Source organism: Vidua macroura, chromosome 8, assembly GCF_024509145.1.
Source record: "Vidua macroura isolate BioBank_ID:100142 chromosome 8, ASM2450914v1, whole genome shotgun sequence".
In the NCBI taxonomy this organism is placed as follows: domain Eukaryota; kingdom Metazoa; phylum Chordata; class Aves; order Passeriformes; family Viduidae; genus Vidua; species Vidua macroura.
The window spans coordinates 12,206,065-12,228,680 of record NC_071578.1 but is presented as its reverse complement, the minus strand read 5'-3'; the positions used below and the strand labels follow the sequence as shown (position 1 = coordinate 12,228,680).

Here is a 22,616-nt window from a genome sequence, read left to right as displayed (position 1 = left end):
GCTATGGTCAGGTGGGAAAAAAAGCACTGCCATCTGTTCAGCCTGAATTGCAATTCCATATAATGGGCTGAGTTCTCTTCTGCTGATGTATCTGGTGTTTGGACAGAATCACTGAGCTAACAACATCTGTGCCTCACAATAAACAACAGTTGGAGGCACCAAGAAACTGGCAGAGAGTGGGAATTTACCCCAGACAACACGAGATAAAGCAAGGAAGTCTTATTCCTCCTGCATTCCTTCTGCATCCTCCACGGCCATCTGCTGGGGAAAGCTGTCTGCTGGAATCCAGGGGTGCAACAATGGGCTGAGGTGGGCATGGGGCTGGAGCTGAAGAATGTGAGCAGAGTGAGCAGGGGGACACAGCTGTGAGTACATGGATTTCCCAAAACGGGAACCAGGGCAGGATCACTTTTGGTTCAGACATGTCCTGACCCTTATGCAACTGCTGTGAAGCATTGATCTTGTCCTAGTCTACAACCTGGAGGTAATTTAGAGATGTCCACAAAGTGGAAAATCCCAAACCACAGACTCTAGAGCTAGTTTGTGTGCAGTTAAATTTTTGTGTTTTGCTCTGGGACCAGCTAAAACTGCAGCACAAACATTGGTAAAGACAGAAGGACACATTCAATCAGTGCTGGCGCTGCCCATAGAGTTCCTGTCAGTAACAACCAGTAGGAAATCAGTGAGAGATGTCTCAGACAGAGCATTCAGAGGGAGATGCTCAGCACATCATCCACTGCTGGCTCATTTATTCCGAACACTTAAAACAAAATGTTGGGGCAACTACAGAGAGAGCAAGGCTGAACATAAAAAAGTAAACTTGCTTTTCTTTGTCTCTAATATTAATAGGCATATTATGTAATTTCCTTGGCTTACTGATCCAGCAACTCTAGTTACAAGACAGGATGGGATTTCCTTGAGGTCATTCCCCCAAACTGTGTGAGTTGTTATTTTCCTGGCTCACCCACAAACAGAATGGTTTGCTCTTCTGAAATACTAATGTCCAACTGTTGAAAGGTTTTGCCAATCAAAACATTGTGGCCTTACCCCGTTTTAATAATCTAAGGCATCAATCTCCCCTTTAGTATTTGTTTGATGTGTCCTGCACCCTGCTGAAATATCCCCTCCAGACCTCCCTGAGCTCAGGCTCTGATTGAAGAGAGATGCCATGCATCAGGCCTGCAGCTTTCTCTCTGAAATGTTTAGCAGGGGATGGTGGTAAAATGTATTTATTTTCATGTATTGAGGAAAGACTATATATTCCAGTCTCTTTTTTTTCCATCACCCAGAGATGGGCCTGAGGCCAAAACGGTGCTGCTAAGCTTGTTTTCTATTTAAAACCTTCATTTTTATTAATAACCCTTTACAGCTACACACCAGCACTGCGGGAGTTGCATTTCCGTGTTATGTCATCGTGAACCGTTATGTATTTAATTCCTGTACCCACAAACCCATATGGACATCATTAAACACGCACCATACAGCATTAAAACTGTGTTCCATAAAGTGTGATTTAGTAAAAAAAAAAGAGCTATGAAGTGGGGATTTCTCTTTTTTTTTTTTTTCCTAAGGTCATGGGAAAATGGAGAAGTAGGGGAGAGAGAAAAGGTTCGGCAGTGCTGCAGGTTAGCTCACAGCTCTCCACGCCTGCAGACTGAAAATCCAGCCTGCCTTATCCACCACAGAAGATTAATTACCCAGGAACTCCAGGCTGGTGATGATGAATTTCTGTTTGGCATACCACAGAGACAACTTCTACAAAAATTACAGGTTACAAAACAGCAAAAAACCTTGGTAATTTTATTTCTGCCCAGTTAGTTTTCCATGACTTCTCCTTATGAGTTGCCTTTAGCAAGGCAAAAGAGCAGGTTTCCCCATATGGCTGAGGGTCAGTCATCAGGGCCACTAACATATATGAGGGTGGCATAGCGTTTGCTCCCAGTTTCTATTCCAGCCCCAGACTAGCTCATCCTGGCTGTACTCTATGCAAACAGCTAACCCAGCAATGAGGCAACTTGTGTACCTTCTGTCATCCCTCTGTTATCTCATATGTGGTATGGGGGTGAAAAGATACGGGGAAGGGAGAAAGTGATAGAAGAAATACATCAGAGAGCAAATAAAACCAATGAACAGAGTACCAGTGGGACAAATAGAAGAAAGTGTCACAATGCTGAGGGAAACATTACAGAACATATTGAGAAAGAAGACAACAATACCCAAGGGATGTAAAGGTAATGAAAAAAACCCACCAAAACAAAACAGAGACAGCTAAAAATGACACAAGAAAAGATATGCCAGCATGAGGCAGAGAAGCTGATGCAGTCAGGGATAAAGCAGTCAGGTAAGAAAGCAAGAAGAAAGCAAGAGATAAGAACAAAGCACAATGTAAAAATGTCGTGTAAAAGATTTAGGTACATATGTAGAATAGGAGACAATAAGCAAATTGCCTACAACACACACTTCCAATGACCTAGTCCATTATACTGGAATGAGACCTGCCAAGCCCTGTTTGATGGATGAATTCCCTCTGCTCACGGAACAGACCACAGTGAAAATGGTATCTGACAGGATGTTACAGCAAGCACAGCCAAACAAAGGTGCTCTACACAGCTTTGTGCTTATTGCTTTCTCTCAGAGTGGCTGCTTTCCCTTATGGAGACTGTATTGATGCATCATTGATTTTACAGCTACGGAATTAAAAGACCTCCTCAAGGATACATATGAAGATACATATCTAATTGCTTTCATGCCCTTTTCAGCTGGGTTTTGGCGTTTTTTAAATGAAAAGGTTGTAAAAATAAATGCATAAAAAGACCATCCAGGGCACACACAAATTATTTGCTATATCAAACCTCTAAACTATCAGGCCAATTAAGCCTTTCTACTGTTTTGTGATATGTGTGTTTAGGAGTCTAGAAGAGTAGATGTTACCTACCCTCCTCCCTCGAAAGCTGGTGACTTATTCCAGTTAAAATTGTTGTGTTGGCCCCAAAGCCTGTGTGCACATATTCCATACCTGCCCATCTCCAGGCAAGAAAGAAGAATTAACATGATTTGTAGAGGGGGCTACTGATGAATGAACCTCCTTTGTATCCCAACCCTCTCCAGAATTTTTATTCCCATCAAACAAACTTACACGCATAGACACACAAATAACTCTGGGTGCACGTGTGCTCCTGTTGAATTCAATACAGTTACTCACTGTGTAGGAAACTACCCACGTGCATTAATGTCTGGGGGAGGAGCAGGCTGCTCTGGGGATGAGGCTGACAGCAAGCTAAATGTTATCTAGCTGCATTACTCTCAAGGTGAAATGTTTTTGACATGTGTCTCTGTTGGGCTGTGTCCTACTTCATTCAAAATCAGGAATTTACTGTGATGTTTTGAAAATAAAGCCTTGAAAGAAGAAACAGACGTAACTGGCAAAACTTTTTTCAGGAAACTTGCAAAGGACCACTAGAGCTGTAAGCTGTTAAGTGGGTTTATTTTTGTCTGTTTTGGGTAAGTCCTCTCTTAAACTGATCATCACATATTCTATTTACATGGTTCCGTGGCATGTGAGTATATCTGAGCTGAATGAATCTAAAGTGGAGATAAGACCAGAGATTTTCTGAGCATATATTCAGATAGAAAAAATCATGGCAGAAAGCAATGTTTGTTTATTAAAGACCAAAATTCTCTGTTTGCTGATATTAATTCAATCTTCTCTCAAACACTGCTTATCCTGCCAGAGATCAGGATGTATTGGGCAATAAACCAGGGCTCAGTAGTTCATGTGCCTGTCCACAAAAAAACTAAATATAAACTACTTGTCAGGAATCTGCAAGGACAAAATTTTCTGATTTATGAGGATGCCGAATGATTGAACCAAGACTGTATTAAAAAAAAAAAAGCATGAGAAAGCAGGCAAAATAAAGGAAGAAAAAAGAGTACTAATTTTATAAATCACTGGAGACTGGCCTTCCATAAGAAGAAGGGGAAAGGGACTGCTCCTACGATGTCTATTTCATCCCTTGCCTAAAGCACATAACTTTCAAAGAACTGCATTTTTTCACAGGCTGGAAGCACCACAAAGCATCCTTCATCAGACTGGCCTTTTGGCTGTTCTCCTTCTCCCAATGCAAATGCTACATCTGGAAAAAGCAGTAATCCTCTCTCCTGCCTGAAAGCCTCCTTTTATCTCCATTCTCCTCAGAACTCCTACTTCTTGCAACTCCTCACTCTGACATACTGCTTTATTGAAGGGATTCAAGGCTTTCTGCTCATCTGCTGAATGTCTGCCTCTCATTAAAACCCAGGCTCACCTTTGGAGCTCTCTCACTCGCCAGCACAGGTCACCCTGTCCTCCCTCCACCAAGCATCTGTAACACAACCCCCTCCTGCACACTCAGTGAGCACCAGCACGATAACAATGAACATTAACAGAAGCTTATTTATCAGGGCTGGCAAGAAAAGCCTCTCATTAGCTGGGATGGCCTGTGCAGCTCGGCCAGGGGCTGCTCCTCCTCCGGGGGATGACACTGATGCATCAGGAGCATTGCTAAACCATCCCACAGAGGCCTGCTTTGTGCATTGAGACAAACAATAAGAGGGCTTTCCACTGACCTCTCCCTGCAAGAGTTTACAGCTGTATGCAGTTTCGGCAGTAGCCTGGCCTTAGCTTCACTGCAGAGATATGTGTGGAGGTGAAGGAACTAAGCCTCAGCATCCAGGCCAGCTGCGGGGACTGCAGAGGTTATGTGCTAGCTGAAGAACCTTGTCATTGGGACTACAGAAGGTGCTCAGTTCTCTTACTCATGTGCCACCCAAATTTAGGAGCTGTGTTGCTTAAACGTCCCATCTTGTAGGAAGAAATGTAGAACACTAGCAAGGTGTACCAGTTCCCACTACAAGAGTAAAAGCTGCCCCAGTTACTACTCATTTTGCATTTGCCCTTACTTTCAGGGGTTGATGGCAGCCTTACACCCCACTTTCTGCTCCTGTGTTCTGAATAGCTGAACTAATTCTCCTTGCTTGGGGTGAAAATTCACAGCACTACTGCCAGTGCCACAGTGCTGTGGCTGGGCTTTTTCACAGCAAAACCCTTCCTGCTCCTCTTTTACTTCCCAAATAGTCTCAATGCCCCAACCAAGGGTTGCACCAGGGCTTACACTTTAATGCATTCATGAGTTCTTTTTCTACTTGCCAGATGCTGGCACAGGAGAAAGGGATTGTGCACATGGCTGATGCTGTCCCAGAGCTGCCTGCTGGAAGAGTTGAGGAATTATGTAGGCAGCACCAGACACACCTCAGGACTGCCAGAGGCAGATCAAGTCCCAACCCAGAGACCTGGGCACCACTGCAGAAGGGGTCACCTGCAAAGCTGTCTGACAGATGTCTCTGTACATGTTTGTTCACTCCACAGCCATCCTGCTGCTCAAGAGGGCAAATGAAAACTATTTGATTTCAGGGATTTGGCACCATATTTCAACAGGAACTGAGAGGTTCCTTTTTGGTTAAATGTTCTCATGAAAAGAAAGCTCCTCTTTTAGTATGATTTAGAGGATAATCGACATCTCCACAAAATAGTGTGTTTTGAAGTAAGATTAATTTAATTTTTGCATCCTCAAGAACTATGTAGCTTCCCCAGAAAGGGAGGATGATGTTGGTGAGGTTCTAATCCTCAGGAAAAGTACCAGCAATCTATCCAATGGGGAGCAGCAGAGACAGCAGCATTGCTAACTCACTAGTGCACCAGGAGAATTTCAAGCCTCTGATGAACACCATCTCTGGCATGAGTCACTCACACTTCACTCCTGGCACGCTTGGATGGGAAAGGAAAAGGTTTATCTTTTAGATATGGTGCCACAGATGGTGCTCCAGCTGTTCTAATCCTACAGCTGTTGCCATGGTTGACTCCTCATAAAGCAAAATATACTTTTTTGGCCCCCAACATTCAACATTTTATTCTTCTTTTATATTTTCAAGTACTAGCTATCTCAGATTACTGGTGATTTTTTGTGGTGGTTCCCAAATGAGCCTGAACTGCTGTGATTTTTTAGACCCACAAGACTGTAATTGAAAGCAAATGTAATCAGACATACACAATGTTCTGAGGTTCACCACAGTGTACTGCAGTCAGCATTACTGGAGTGGCTATTAAAACTCCTTGGAGTTGGGAAGAAATACAGCTTGCAAGAATCCAGCAAATAATCAGCATTTATTAGATTATACTAAAGTATTGCAAAGCCACAGTCAATACTCTATTCACTATATATCTAAGGTCTGTTTAAATGAACATCTTCCTGAGCTTTTTGTTTTAAGAGATGAACAAGGAAACAAGGAAAGAATTCTACTTCTAACAGAGCAAATTCTGTAATCCTTGCATTACTGTCAATCTCAAATTGTCCATCACTGTCAGCAGGGTCATTCCAATCAAACTCTGCATAACTGGAAAAAGAAAGAGGCCCAAAAACAAAGGGTATCTTTGAACCCAGACACACAGACCTAGCTGGAGATAAGCAGTAGCAAATCCCTTCCATAAAACTCCCCAGCAAGATGCAAGCATTAAAAGAGAGGGTGATGGTGTGATGGGGGGCAGGGGAAGGGGGTGGTTAATTGAATTCCCACTGCCTCTTGAGTCTGCACTTAAAAGCAGGTCTAGGGTTATCTGTGAAATTTCAATTAAATCAAAAGCTTTGATAGCATGATAAGTCATTCCAGAGTTTGGAGTCAAAACACGTTGTTATTTGATCCTCTGCTTGTGTTCCTGGGAACAGCACGCATGAAAGACAGTCAGCAGCAGACCAGTCAGGAAGATGGAAAGGGTGGAAATGAATCTACTAATAGATCACTGTGTCTCCTTCAGCCAGAGCCACTTGAGGTCTGGTATTTTTTATATATACAGAGTCCTAAAGGTACCCCATTTCTCAAGAGACAGAAGAGAGAGCAAAAGAGATCACCTGGGACATGTGCAGCACTCCAGGGGATGGCTCCCTACTGCCACAAAAGTTGGGTTTTTTTCCCCAGGCTTGCTATAAACAAGACTTTTACCTGCAACAGCATTGGGAGCTGAATGCAAATCTCTGTGACAGACACAAAACACTGAGCCCCGTGTATGTAATGGAATGGATTTCTAGCACAAACTCTTTGGTGGCCTGAGATGAACACGTAAAGACAGGTACACTGAATAATAATAATATGATTCAACCAAGCCAGAACCAAAGCCTAGTTCTCATCTCAACAAAATGCAGGAGAGGCAGCAGCTCTCCAGAGAGACATGACTTGCTTTACCTGTTGTTCAGCATGCTTTGATTTTTAAGGCCTCCTCCTCTTTTCAGAGGCAACTGCTGGATGACAAGGGCAGTGCCAGAGACTCTCAAAGTCCTGTTTACTGAGGACCATCACCTCTGCTTACCAGTGTTTAGACAGCAATGCTTCACCTTAAATAAACGTGAGATTTCAACTCCACCTGGCCTTTGGTGGTAAACAGCATTAAAATACATTGTAAGCAACACCTTCCCTTGTCACATATAGTACAGTCTGATAACATCCTATCAAACGTAATGGGATGTCCTACCTTGCCCCCAAACAGTTCAAAATCACACACAGGGTCACACTAGGCATGTGTACATGAGACTTTTGTAACCAGTGAGGCTACTGATCCTCAACAGTGCTAAAAACAAAGGGACTCTCCAGACAAGCAATGTCAAAATTAAACAGCAATTGACAACAGAAAGAGCAGACCACTGAAAAATCCCATCTGACCCTAGGCACCATTGGGGGATTACTTATCACCCTGGCAGCAACCACCCCATTAAGCATGTCTGTCCCTAGAGCCCTCCTCTTCAGAGTGAAAGATCTTCATTAAACAACAGTGCGACCATATTATAGACACAGCAATGACCGGCCGTGCTCTTCTCTGTGATATCATCACATCTGCAATGTAAGCTGCCTATTCTTGCTTTCCAGAGATGTGACACACAGAGGACAAGACAGGCTATACTCAACTCTGTCATGTTAGTGAGTAGAAAACTCCACCCCAGCTCCTCCTGCCTGGCAGGTGATGAGTCAATGGTGACAGTGTGCAATTAACCTGCCAGCAGGGGCTCACCAGAGCAAGAAACCCAGATAAGAAAAGGAAGTCCCCATCCCTCGTCCTCTCCTCAGTTCCAGGCTTATCCACAAAGAACATGAGGACCAGACACTTCTCTTCTATATGGAGATAAAGATCTCTTTTTTGTCTATCAGCAGAGGCAATTCAACCCTGTGGGCTGCAAACCAAGCATCACCTGCCTTTAAACAGAGAACTCCAGAAGATCCCATGGCATCGAGCCAAACCTCTCTAGAAGTGTGTACTCAAGGATAACTGGCACCTCAAATCCTTAACAACAGACTTGATAATCTCTGAATCCAGTTATTTTGGTTCTGATCCAATCCTGCCTCATTAGGCCAGGTTTCCCCCACTTCCATAAACAAATACATTTACTGTTTTGACTTTCTAACTGGTTTTGCATCTAGGAGCACCAGCAGAACAAGCTTTCCTGACAGATTTTGGAAGTAATGTTTCTTCCAACATTGAGTGATGATTTTTCAAAACAAATTATTTTTGAAACTGCATATCTCTAAAACTGTATTATGGATAGAATGGGATTTCCTTACCAGAATCAAATCCTCTTAGCAAATCTCTGAAACCAAAACTCTGCAATCATTCTGCAGGTAGAGCCAGGAGATGTAAGAGGCCTTTCCAACATCACAAAATAAATCAATGAGATAGTAAGGAGCAAATTCCCCAGTGCCCTGCATTAACCACTCAGTTTCTCCAGAAAGAAGAAATTTTATGGTTTAAGTTAAGCAGTAAGCAAACTATTACTTTTTAATCTACAAAATAGGCATTGGCAAATTATCAGCAGTGATTGCTCCTTTAGGATATGAGTAAAATTACTGGACAGGCAAAAAGATCTTGAGCCAACAGGTTTGGCATTTAGTTTTTCTAAAGGCAACATCTCTGCATTTCAAAGCACCTCTCAGTCACTACTCTTCTACAGCAAAAGAAAACTTGTTTTTCTTTTAATTTTTGCTCATAAACAGTGAACTTTAACTAGCACTGACACTCTCTTGTGTTTTGCCCCAGCAAGGCAGCATCCAGTGCCACTGCTGAAGCTGCTGGGTGTTGGCAGAGCTCTTATCTCATTCTCATACTGATGAATTTCAAGTAAGTCTGTTTATTTTTAATCCATCCTGTGCCCATGACAGCATCCCACTTTTAAACCCTGCAGCCTGCTTATAACCAATCCAGGCAAAAGCTATTTCTGTATGCTTGGCTGCCAGTGCTGAGTGTCAGTACATTAAACTGTCTTTGCTCCTCTCAGCTCTGTGTCCTTTCACAGTCAGGCCTAAAAGCATGAGCCAACCCAAATGTGATACCCAAGGCAAGGGACAAAAGCTCATGTTGCTCCAGCTGCTATTTTTCTATAGTTTTTTTTTTTTCTGGTTGCTGAACATATTTCATTTAGCATGCTTTCCATTTTCCCTCAGGTTTATTATTTTATATTTATCTACGTGTAATTTATTTTTTCATTTTCTGAAAGAGTAGCAAAAAAAATTTCAATCTTTTCTCAGGAAGGCTGAGTTATTTGCTGGTATCACCAATGCTGCAGCCAGTAGCAAATTTCAATACCCTCCATTTGATACTCCAGTCCAAATTGGTTTATATGCTACAAACAAAAGGGAAAAGTCCCATGTGAAACTAAAGAAGAAAACTAGTAATGAATCTGTTGTTTCCTTTTTTCCATTCCTGCATTGGCTTAGGTTATTTAAGATAATGATCTCCAAGCCTTCCAGAGATCAGGAGCACTGATGAAAGGCAGCACACACAGGGGGAACCACAGCCTCACCTGACCGTGGCCCAGAGACTGAGCTCCTGCTCCCCGGGTCACAGCTGGGCATTGGCCACACTTGCTTCCTCTGCTCCTGGGCTGCCTGACCTCTCAGCCACAGATTGTGACAGTCCCACGCTGTGAGCAGGATACTGTAAAGCACTTCTGAGATCTAAAAGCCTAAGAGACATTTTATTCCACAAATTTAGGTGTTGAGGCCAAATATTACTAATAAATACAGCCCTAAACCAAGCATATTTCAGAAAATAAACACAGGTGCTCTACTACACTGGAGATGCTCAAAGAGCTGTGGTACCTAATTCCCAGTGAAATCAGTGAGAGCTGGGTGACTAATTAGGAGTAGCCAAGCAAGGCTCTTGGCAATAACAGCCCTAAAGCATTATTGCATCCTTAGCTACCTAAACCTCGGTGAATAAATAATTCTTTGAGAATATTAAATTTTTCTTCCCTTCAAACAGTGAGTTTTAACTGCCTTCTCCTGTCACAATCTTTAATCAGAACTTTTTCCACTCTGTGTTTCATAATTTACTTCCTAGGTAAAAAAATCAAAGAAAAATGAAACCTCTATCTCTTTTCTGATTTTTTATTTCTTAGGGAAATTAGTTTCCATTCTGCCTCTCTCAAGTGGAACAAATTTCCCAAATAAAATGTGTGCATTGAGCAGTCACAGTAACAGTGCCAAGTTCAGACTCTAATGCCAATTGTCATCAACTGGTGCTGAGCACATTCCTAAATGATGTGGAAATTATCTGTACTGCAAGTCCTGTAAGAAAGAGCAATCAGAATAAAAAAATGTCAGCTTTCCTCAAAGCACATCTGCTCAGAGACTCAGCTGTCCAGTGTATTGGGAAACACAATTCAAAAGCAATAAAATCTAAGTGAAATATAAGCAATGAAATATAAGGGATGGAATGTAAGAGAAAGTATTTTCATAATATCAAACAAATCAGAATAAATACAGATATTTCACACATGAAAAGTTTTCCTCCTCTACCAATAGGTAATTGAATTGTTATTACAGAGCAGATATGGGAAACAGAAATAATTGTATATAGACACAGTCATGCTTATGGATAGAAAATGGTGTATTAGGCAGCTGTGCTTTAGCACCAATACACTCATAAACTAAAGCAGCTTCCTTAACATGGTCCCTCCATTACCCTGGCTATTTCTGTTCACCATCCTTATCAGGAATTTGTAATACATTAAGAATAAGAGGAGAATCCAGCTTTTTCTGGCATTTCTGTTCTTTTTCTGAGCATTTCTGTTCTTTAGTAAAGGTACTTTAGCATTAAATCCATTTTCTGCATGAACCCTCATAATATGTCATATACCTATAAGTTCCCTAGCTTTTCTGGATTTGCATATTGTTTGAAAATTGCTTTATGATTCTCAGAGGAAAATTATTCTCAGATACTGAACACTGCTTTAAATTCAGCTGATAATATTATTAGTGGTGGTTTAAACAGAAATCTTGTTTGAGACTGCATGCATTTCTATAGAGGGAAGTATTGGAGAACTGAATCCTTGGCTCTTGATCTGCTCTTTAGACTGGATCTAGACACAAAGAAAAAACAAACTCTCACAAGAGTGGTCTGGCTGTGATATTTTGAAACTCACTGCAAAAAGTCCTAAGACCAGTAAACCATATGAAATGTCTAATTGATTAATCCTACTTTTTGGGTATTTCTGTTATTTCTAGTAAAATAGAATCATTAAAAAAATTGGTTTCTGAGATTTTGTTTGTTGACTGTGAGCCCTGGCCTGACCTCAGCCTTGAATTTAAATCCCCAGCAGAAATCTGAAATTAATCTACCTCTTGTTTAGTTATCAGTAATTATAATTATTAACAGAAGTATCCAGTAAATGAATGTTTTTTTAGTGACATGGTGTTTACTTAGAACAAAGGATAAATAAAAACACACTTCCTTCTTCACAGTGTCTTTTCCCATGGCAGTGCAGGATGTGGCCCTTACACGGGCATGGTAAAGGACACAAGCCCAGCCATGTGCCTACAGACACAGGTGTTTGCCCAAACACTAAGATGTCACATATTGGAAACAGAGGCAGTTGAGAATGCTCCTCCTGTACCAGGGCCAATGGTTTGAAGCTTTCCCTGCAGCTAATCCAGGGGATGGAGCGAGAGCAGTCAAACAGCTGCCCCAGGAACACTGTCACTGGAGCTCCCAACCCTGCCTGGCACATCACTGCTCCCATGGCCCCCCAGCTCCCTTGGAAAAGCCATGCTTCCACCATGTGAAACAGCCTGAGAATGCTCCCTCACCATTCCATGCAGGAATTTAGTGTCCTCCTATGGTGTCTCCCATGCCACATGAAGGAAACCTGCTGTTGGGAGCTATTTGGTCTGGAGCTATATCCACCAGCAGGAGCATGCGCAGAGGAGACTGTCAGCCAGTACAAATGCTGAGATTTCTTGAGACATCTCTCCAGCTCTCTGCCTGTGAGCTGCTGTACACAGGAGAGATTTAATGAGCTGGAAGAAATACCTTCTGCCTATTGTCACAGGACTCCAAAGCCTGGACCATCACCAAAACAGGAAACAGAAAACCTAAGCTGTGAATTCAACCGAACAAATTGGCCAGATTATGAGAGCACTGGGAAAGCCCAGCTTTTACTGCAGCTGGACTGTGTGCTGCTCAGCGCTGCGGGCAGTCGGAGCACGGCAGCAGTAGGAAATGACTCTGTAGGGAGCAGCCGGCGAGCCAAACACGGCATAACCCGGACAGGACCGCACAAAGAAGCAGGGAGGAGGCAAGGGTAGGGCAGATGAAGGGTTGTAAGGAAGAATCCAGCAACACATTTGTAAAAGTGCCTAAGGAACTCCTGGGGAATTTTGGTGTTTTTCAGGACAATAGGAACAGAAGTGAAGAGCTCAGCTTTGCGGCTGAATTAATGCAGTGCTACATAGATTAGTGCACCATTGCAAGCCATGGCACAGCAATTAAAGGCATGGATACCTCTCTGCACATTCCAGCTGCAAGGTCAACTAGACATTTTTGTGTCTCCTCCCTCGATGTTTAAGCTTCCACATATTTCTGTTTGGAAGCACAGGTTTAGTCACTGACACACAATAACTCAATGGACTCTCTGGGCTCAACAACCCAAATGTCCATGGGATTAAGGTTACACTCCTGAAAATTAGTTAGTTAATTAAACCCTAGGTCAGGCTTTGTCTTATGAGGCCAAGCTGCTGCATAAAACCTGAGCAGGTCAACATGAAACTAAAGATCATCTCATTGTGCACAGAGAGGAGACATGAAGGCAGCACAAGCAATTCTGTTCACTGCCCCTTGGTGGCTGAGTCACTTGCTTACTGTTCTTTAAATTAGCAAGTTCAATGCCAATGTCTATGCTGACAGATGAACATACAAACCACCTCTGTGCTGAGGGCTGAAGCAGCTGAAGAAATAGATAACATAATAAGGGTAGTCTAGATGATGCCTCCAGGCTACAGCCCTACCTCCAGTGAGAGGAATGATGAACCATGAGGTCCAGAGAAGACTGAATTCACAGGGCTTGGACACTACTGGCTCACTGTTTCTGGAGGGGCTTGGCAGAGTAAGAAAACAAGGGAATAAATTGGGATTTCTCTGGAATCATGCTCCTTCCTGCAGTGCCTGCTGAGGTTCAGAATCGCCCTGGAGGTGTCCTTCCCCCAGACCCTACACAGTGGTCCAGTGAGCCTCAGATCTCCTCCCTTCCCCCTCAGTTCACAGAAGAAAAACACTAAGATGTTTCCGTTGGCTTTTACATCATCTTTTTGTAGAGACTAATCTTCAGTTTCAACAATACATCTTTTGTGAAGCACTCCCAGCAGAAACCTTAGACACCTTCCCTAAGATCTGTTTGCTTACAGAAGACGAGGTAGGATTTGTTTTAACCCCGCTAGATTAATGTCTTGCAGACATTAGTGAAGTGAGATTTAATCAGGTTATTGCTCTACATTTTCCAGGGAAATAAATCACACTTATTACTAGGTTGGAATAGGATGCAAGGCTTGGGCTGAGAACATTCAGTCTTTTTTGTTTTTCCAAAGGGGAGTGAAGGGATAACTTGAAAATTCCTGCAAGGCTGTCAAACAGGCCCTCTACAACTTTGCGTAGGGACAAGGGATGTAAGCCATAATGGTTAGTGTACATCTGGGGGTGGGCTTGGGTCCCAGTCCCCTGCCTTGCAGAGGTGCTGTAGGTCTGCATCAATATAGAAAGCAGACAGGAGTTTCAAGCAGAGTCATAACCTCCTTTTGAGATCCTCCATGTGAACTCTTCCATAACTCTTAGGACCTAACTCCTCTTCTGGGTGTCTGTTTCTGCCTGGCACACAGGGATGTGTCTTTGCATCATAAATGTGGTGTTGTGGGATCAAACAACCTTTGCAAACCTACTTGCAGACCCTAAATGGAAACTGTGATAATCAGCAGTTCTCAGAGTGTAACAGGCTTATTTTCTTGCAATGTTTTCTAAGTTTGCAATATGTGTTTAACAATGAACAAGCAACTATATTTATTCTCACCAGACATTTTCCTAAAACAAGGCTAGATAGGAAATAAAAAAAAGCAGCTCTTTATCCAGACTTTTGATTTAAAACTGCTCTTTCCTTCATTCATGAAACAAAAAAAGACTTTGCTCTCAGAGATGCTAGTAGTGATTTCTTCAGTACACATGTTAATAACACATCTCCTTGTACAAACCCATGCATGTGCAAGGAACAAAGTCTGGGAAATCAAAATGCAAAGGTCCTCCTCTCTTTTTCACCAGCATGGGAGCAGACAACTGAAGCCAGTACAAGTCTTTCCAATAACTACAGGTTTGCATGTGCTGAAGTGCCCAAAGCTCATAAGCTTTGCATCCACTTCCCCTTATCCAGTGGGCTGTGCAAACATGGGAGAAAGCAAATTCCAGTAACACAGCCTGCAATCAGGTTCCAAATCATGCAACAAAGCAGCACAAAGCACAATGGTACCAAGTCAAAATCTTATTGCAGAGTACAATAAAATATATCCTGTTTGGGATGAAAGAGAAAAGGAAATACCAGGCAAGGCAGCACTGCTGCTTGTAAATACCCTCCTGCCAGTGCTTTTCCCTGGATAAATTAGTCCTATGAACCCTAACTCCATCAGCATGAATCAGCCTGTCTGCTCCAAGGTAAAGGCTACAATTCTGCCTCGTGTTTAATGGGAACTCTTTCCCTTCTCCTTTTCTTGGCTTCCTGCTTAGAAAGAATAGACTCTCCAGAGACAGTTTTGGATCTGGACCACAATCTTGCTCCCTACTGATAACTAAGTATCTCTGGGCAGGAGTACATTTAAAGAAGCAGCTGGTAATTATGAGCCAAGTGCTTACTGGCAGGATTTCCCCCTGCTACGGAGCCAATGCTTTTTGGGAACTAAATTACTCTTTGGTGATAGCTATCAGGTAAAACCTACAAACCAGGGGAGGTTCCCTCATTAGAACCATGAGCAAGGAACAATGCAAAGGTGGGTGGAGGATGGCTGAAAATTGTGTCTGAAGGTTGCTTGACTTCCCTGTCCTCCACTCACCCAAAGTGGTTGCGTGTAACTGCTGGGCATTTTCTAGGTAGTACTTGAAAGCTACAAAATCTGTTCCCACGTCTACAGCAGTAATGAAAACAAATGACCTTTTCCTTCCAGCTAATCAAAGTGTACCGAGCAGCACTGGAAAACCATCACAACACTTACTCTTTTGGAGGGTTAAGGTCTTCTGGGCGAGCCTCGAAGAACCTGAAGACTTCATCGCACTGTGAAATATGGGGAGGAAGCCGAACCAGTGCCTGCAAAACAAAACAGAGAGTGAGAAGCACTTAGACATAAGCCAAGTTTGAAACATGGCCTCAAACATATAAACTACCAAGCACAAGGAGGCAAAACAGTCCTGGCAGGGGGAAAGGAATACTGATGAACAGCAGCACACCTGGCTACTTACCTGTGAAGAAAGGAAACAGCAAGCCTTGACTGCAAATGTCAGGTAGGAAGCAATGAATTCAGACAAGCAACAGTTCTTAGAATCATCCAATGTAATTTATTTTGCCATGTGCTCAAGAGCAGAATTTGGTCCTTAAGTGCAAAACCATGACACTGCACAGATAAGTGCTCTGTGGCTGGGACAGTCTGTGGCATGGGCTTGCACAGCACCTCAAACGCTGAGGTTAGGGCTTACAGGCCTTGTGTCAATGCACACAAATTCAACACCCACTCAGACTACAGATTAATGTGCTCCAGAAAGATTTCCATGAAGCGCTGTCCACACAAAAGGCAGAGTTCGCTAAACAAACCCCACAACCAAACCAAACCAATTTGCTCCTAAATTAACAGGAAAGGAAGTTTGATTAAGTGTCTGAAAAAAATAAATCAAACCCAACCAAAACACAGAGAGGGTTTTTCTGCATGAAGAAGGTTGCACAGCACATCCTGGCTAACAGTGTCTGTGCACTCACCTTGGCAGAGGGACATGGCACTTGTCACATTCAGCAATAGCTAAGTACAGTCTGGGCATCAACCACATTATGCTGAAGTGTACTGGAAAGCAAGACCTAAGATAAGACAAGCACACAAGGCAGAAACATGCTGTGAATTTGTTCAGAATGTAGAGCTTTATGGTGCCAAAACAAGTTAAAGAGCTGTCCCCAGCTCACAGAGATGGGGCAGCAGATCTCAGTGACATGACTCTGAGACTGCCTCCAGAAATGACAGGCAGAGGAGGAAAAGAGGCTGGACTTCACCTCCTCCTGCACTAAAGTTATGCTGAAAATAGGCCACAGGTTAAATATAGACCAAGCTTCTTAGAGTTGCTGTAAACCTGTTTGACAAAATGAGATTGTCTGGCTCTTCTCCTAGTTGAAAGTAGGACAAACAATCTTGAAAGACGGATGAAAAATTGCACCAGAATTAAATGACGATGCATTAGGGTGAACAGGTTATATTAACCATGAGACATCTGACTGATCTTGGTCAGACACGCCAGAAGGTCCAACCAAAGTACAAAGGCAGGACAAGGCAGTTGGTTACCATCACAGCTGTTTTTAACCAGGCTTTAGAAGTGGCCAGATTTGTTTCCAAGACCACATTTGCTTGGGGATGTGAAGGAAAAGAGTTGGAAAAAGCCTGCTATGAAACTGCAGGTTTCCAGTATTAGATGATGGACGTCTTGTTTTGAGGTGTTCAGAAATTCAAAGTCAAATGCTTCCACACCTACAGCTCTCCTTTCCTTTGTGAAAGGAGGTTATAAGAACATTAGGAAAATCCATTTGGTATCACTAGGCCTGTGAAAAATGAGACTCTGGCCTTTGGTCATGTGGAATTGCACTACAGAGCTGAAAAAGATGCCTTGCAAAGGAAGCAGCATCAGATGCAGAAGCTGGGCAACAGCTAGGTGGGTCCAAGTGCCAGGGTAAGCACCTCTGGCTGCTGCACTAAGGCAGGATGAAATGGAACAGCTGAAAAGCTCAAGCACTTTTACAGGAACAAAAGATGCCCTGGTCTCCACCTCTGTTTGTTCAAACTTGTCTAAAAGTGTAACAAAGGTGTGAGCTCTGCCTTTTTTCCTACTGTACATAAATACATACATCAGCTGGCAAACCAGGAACAACCCTGGGAAGTCAGGAAGTGCCCAGGAATAGTAATGATCACAGCATGTTGAAAGAGAAATGCCTCACCAGCACAGGCTAACAAGAGTATAAACAACATTTATTCATCTGCACCCCAAGCAAGAGACAGCAAAGCAATGCTGTCTAACCAACAGTGGATGGAGCTGATATTTAGCACTGGCTCTACTACTCACACCCTTTTTGGTTAGGGCAGGTTACTTAACCTCTTTTCATCAAATTCAGCTGGGATATATCTTCAGTTACCCCCTTACAATGCTGAGCAATAACACTTACCTAATCTGCAGAAAGGTTAGGAGGCTCAGATATTCAATATCTACAGTGTGTTTTGAAATCCCAAAGGGCTCAATCTTGCACAGTCAATGGGGCAAGAGCAAGCAGTGCAAACGATACGTATCATTACTAGAGAAACACAAACACCCGCGTTACACCCAGTGCGGGGGGTCTCGCACATCAGACGCCTTCCCAAAGAGCCACCACTTCCCTACAGGTCACAGGTGCTCACCCTTCCCAAGAACCAGGCTCCAGATGTCAGTACTGAGCTGGAGCACAGACTGGGTTTTCAGTGATGGAGGAATGCAAAGCTGCTGTGGAGATTTTTGTTTCTAAATCGAGGGAAGCTTTGGGAAATCTGAACCCCCTGAATCAGTGGCTGCCTGGAAATCCCCAGAAGCACTGTGGTCCTGCCGAGCTGAAGGGATAACTGAAAAGCACCTCTCTGACTCCAGGCTTTTTCAGGGACTGGATAAAAATCAGCCAGTCATTTCCACACCCAGTCATCCACCTTCCCACCCTGGGGCAGGGCTGGCTCTTCTGCTTCTGAATCATCTCCCAAGGTGCTGCAATTTCCAGCTTTATGCACAGGGATGGACTGAAATCCACTCCATAGTAACTTGCCATTGCATGCTTTTTGGGAAGCTCAGGTGTAAATTCAAACCAGTCAATTTTTAACTTTTTTTTTTTTTTTTTTTTTTTTTTTTTTTTTTTTTGGAACAAAAACCAAAGAAGTAGTAAGAAACTCTAAGAAATGGTTTTAAAAAGTCCAACCAAGGGTATAAAACTAATCAGGATCCTTCTATTAAATTTTGAATAGCAGCAGGGAGCAGTGACACTGTTTAGTGAGACAAACATCTCTTCAGCAAATACACAACATTCACATGAACAAGTCAAAGCCAACACAATTCTGGTGAGCAAACAAAAAATGCACTGAGGAGATCAGGGACACCACTGTCAGTCTGCAAGGGGAAAATGCAAGCTTCTGGCATTTCCAGCAAGACAACTAGGGGCAGAGCTGCAAAAGCCTGAAGGAAAGACTGCAGGGTCAAGGGAAGAAGTGTAAAGACAAAGAGGGACACAAAAGACAGAAAGGACAGGGAAGTGACATTCTTCTGGGGATGTGAAAACCAGAGGTAAACACACAGAGCTACAAACAGCAAGCATCCAGGAACAGCAAGGAACTTGCACAGGAAAGGTGGGAGATAAAAAGTGCCAGCAAGCAGAACTCAGCCTTGCACAAGCATCGAGTGCTATCAGTAACAGCATGTTTCCTTGCTTGGCGTGCACAGGCGGATGTGCACTGCTCAGTCCTCATGCATCCCTCAGGAGACAGGCTTTTATGTGTCATTCCAGCCTGAGATGATGTCTGGCTCTATATTACAGCTTACAGTCTTGCAGAGCAGGTGACTCAAAAGGATGTCGAAAAGCTGTAACATGAGACAGGGTGTGAGCAGGCAGCCCTCGGTGCTGGGAATGACCAGCTACTCTCAGAGCACCAGCCCACCTGTGGAAAGCTGCTGTGTGCCACACACAGCAGTCAAAGGCAGCAGAGCACCAAGTGCAGGCAGGGGTTCATTGCCTATGTTTACATGAACTGGCAACTGTTCCCTGGGACTGTATCACAGCTCAAAGGCTTCATGGAATACATGGTATAAAACGCTGCAGGCACTCCTAACAATGCATTGAGTCCTGTGGGTTGCATTTTTGCAGATACATTTATAAAAAAAACTGATGCAGAAATGTGTATGTGTAGAGATGCACAGCACATGAGTGTATATATGCACAGAATGGTATTCACCCCACTGAACTTCATGTGTCTTATATGGGAGACTGGTTACACTTGTCTATCAACTTGTATCATTGCTAGAAAAAGGGCAGCATCTTCAGAGGGTGCTTTGTCTACCCCTGCCATGGGTGTCTAGCTCTGGAAGGGGTGAATCACTGATTGTCTCCACACAGCCTCTAGAGACACTTCAAATGCACAGCTTTTAAATCTCTGATATCCAGTGGGTTTATTCCCAGCTGTGCATACAAATACACAGTGCCAGTTCACAATACTGCACAGTTATGACTCCCTTACTTTTCCTCTAATTGTTTATCATTTTCATTAACAGTAGTCGCTAGAGCCAGATGTTTGGGAATGGTCATGAGCCCAGCAAGGGTGAAGGTGCAATTAAAACAGATCATTTCTGAGAACAAAGAAATAAATTGTTTCATCTATACGAAAACACCTTCTGTTTGGCTGAGAACCTCAAGCTTGAACTAAAGCACTGAAGTAGTGGATGGCAAACACTGACAGGCAGAGAAGTGGATGAAGAATGCATGGTGGTGGTTCAGACTGGAGAAGAAGTGGGAATAAATAAAGAGTTGAGAAAAGGAGGAAAGAGGGTGCAGTTTTGCAAGTAACTGGACCATGTAAGAGCTTCTGACATGGAAGCACCATAACACACTAGAAAGCAAGGCTCTGCCCCAGGTGCTGAGAAGAGTGTTGCAAAAAATTAACTCTCATTAGTGCAGCCAGTCTAAATGCATTGGGATTATGAAACATGGATTAAAAATGACAGATCAAGTTTGAAAGTATTTCACTAAGGACAGATAAATTTTGAAAGTATTTAATTTAAACTCCCATTCTTGACCAGGACTACTATTCCATCTTCAATCAAACTGGCTTAGTTGTACAACAGATAGAGCGAGAAATGTCTGTGTACCTGTTTTGACAGGTTCAAGGATTAAACCTTGAAAGAGAGGCAGGACTGAGAGACCAAGAGGGAGGTAATTTATGTTTGTGAAGTATGGTCTCTGAAATAGTGAACTTCAATAAAAGAATGACCACTACTCCTGGCACTGATGTGACTTGCTCATTTAATTTTTTATTTAGGTGGTGTCCATTTGGGTACTCAAGCCTCACCACAGAAAAGCCCCTAAGCTTCTACTTAAAACCATATCCAGCTTTATGGGACAGCATGAAGGCATGTGACAAATCTAGGTTAGTGTTTATGACAACAGGATGTTACATCTTAAGGTCTTCCCTGCACAAAGATATTTCCCTCAATTAGGATCAGCACCCATGTGGGAGCCAGCAAATTCTGGCCTGTGTCCTCACAGAGGGCTGTGAAAGGACAGAGCGACGGTTTTGTGAACCACTGACCTGAAAGGTCTTTCTTGAAGACATGATGGTACATACTGGACAGTCACCAGAGGTGTGTTTGAGAGATCAAAAACCTCATAAATAAAATGTCTCTCAGGAAGGGAGCTCTATGAAGTTGCTCTTTCTTTCACATTGGCAAAAATTCCTAAACAAATTTAGAAAATCAGGCCCAATGAGTCCAGAAGACCTTAAATCACACTAAACTAATTCCAAGCCTACAGTTAAGAGGGAAATCATCCAGAGAGACTAATTCCAGTGGGCAGCACACATTTACTGGCAAAACACAGTTTGTTTGGTAACTCACTCAGGTTACCAGTAAGGACATCCAGACTCTGCACTTTCATGGAGAAAACTCCTGGAAATCTTCCCATGTATCCCACTCCTCTCGTTTTCATTGCAACTTCAAAGTTTCTTGGAGCCTTAGCAAAACCACTGGCTTAGTTACCTCTGTGATGGCATTTCTCTAAGCTGGTAAATGCACTGGGAATAACCCGGGCATGAGGGGTACAGAGCCCAAAGCTGTAAGGTCCAGAGGGATCATGCCCCTGATACAGAATCTTCTGCAGACCTCCCTTTACTGCCAAGTATCCTCACAAACTCTAAGACAGCCTTTGCTTATTCCTGGCACAGAAATCACAAACACATCCACACAGCAGGAGTAAGACCTGCTTCTCAGCCATGCAAATTTCCACACTGACAGTCTGCAAAAACAAGACAACAAATGGTCAAACATTTGCATCCCCCATTTGTGCTTCAGCTTTCCAGGACAGGTGAAATGGATGGAAAACTCTTATCTTGCAAACAAAAAATGCCATGAACTTTGCATTTGAACCTGCCTCCCTCCTCTACTGCCCCACAGATTCCAGTGGACAGAGGTCTATTGTTCTATTTATTCATTTTATTATCCCAAGACATATTTATTCCATCAGCTTCACCCACATAATTCCAGCATGATTCTCTAATTTTTTCAAATTTGTCAGCCTACTCATTTCAGGAGTAACATGGGACATAAGCTTTGAACTCTTATAGAAGCAGGACTGAACATGCCAAAATTATGCTCTTGTTCTACAGTTCCATACAATTCTCTAAAGAGTCAAAACATCCACTGGATAGGGGTAGAAAAGCAGAAAATGGGAACAAAGAGAAATTAAATACAAATGACAGTAAACTGCAAATGAAATAAAAAGACACTACATCAAGCACAAGAAATGTATGTGTCAGAGACCACTGTAATAATATTCTGGAGAAGTCACTAAAGGTTTGTGATACTCAGTGCTGAGAACCACTGTGGCTGCTACTGGAGACACTGGGCTGGGGGAAACTGGGCTAATCCAACACTGCAGGGTCTCTGTTCACAAAAGCAGCATCTATCAATATATGGATTAAGTAAACAGCTTGGCTTCAGGGACATATCCAATCATGTCTGGGCAGCAGCAGAGGATCTGAACCAAAGTGAAACCATTCTATGACCTGAGCCAGACTTCTCCAAGAGAAAAAAGGAAACGAGGAAGAGCAGGAATCACAGCACCACAGTGTCAGCGAATGTGCCCTCAGCCACAACACATCCCTTGGCCATGACCAGTGGAGCCCCAGCAGGCCTGGCTGGGTCAGGTCAGGTCTGTCTGGGGCACAGACAATGGGGTCCCAGAGAACCAGCTGCCCCTGGTCACTGC

General features: G+C 43.1%; 1 protein-coding gene across 2 annotated transcripts in view; it reads right to left on the bottom strand.

Moving 5' to 3' along the window:
- Window positions 1-22,616, bottom strand: part of SH3PXD2A (SH3 and PX domains 2A) — a 248,293-nt gene that overhangs the window by 124,880 nt on the left and 100,797 nt on the right. For both annotated transcript variants that reach the window (XM_053983427.1, XM_053983428.1), the window contains one exon: window positions 15,598-15,689. In XM_053983427.1, the coding sequence (XP_053839402.1) occupies window positions 15,598-15,689 (92 nt within the window). The remainder of the gene's footprint in view (window positions 1-15,597; window positions 15,690-22,616) is intronic.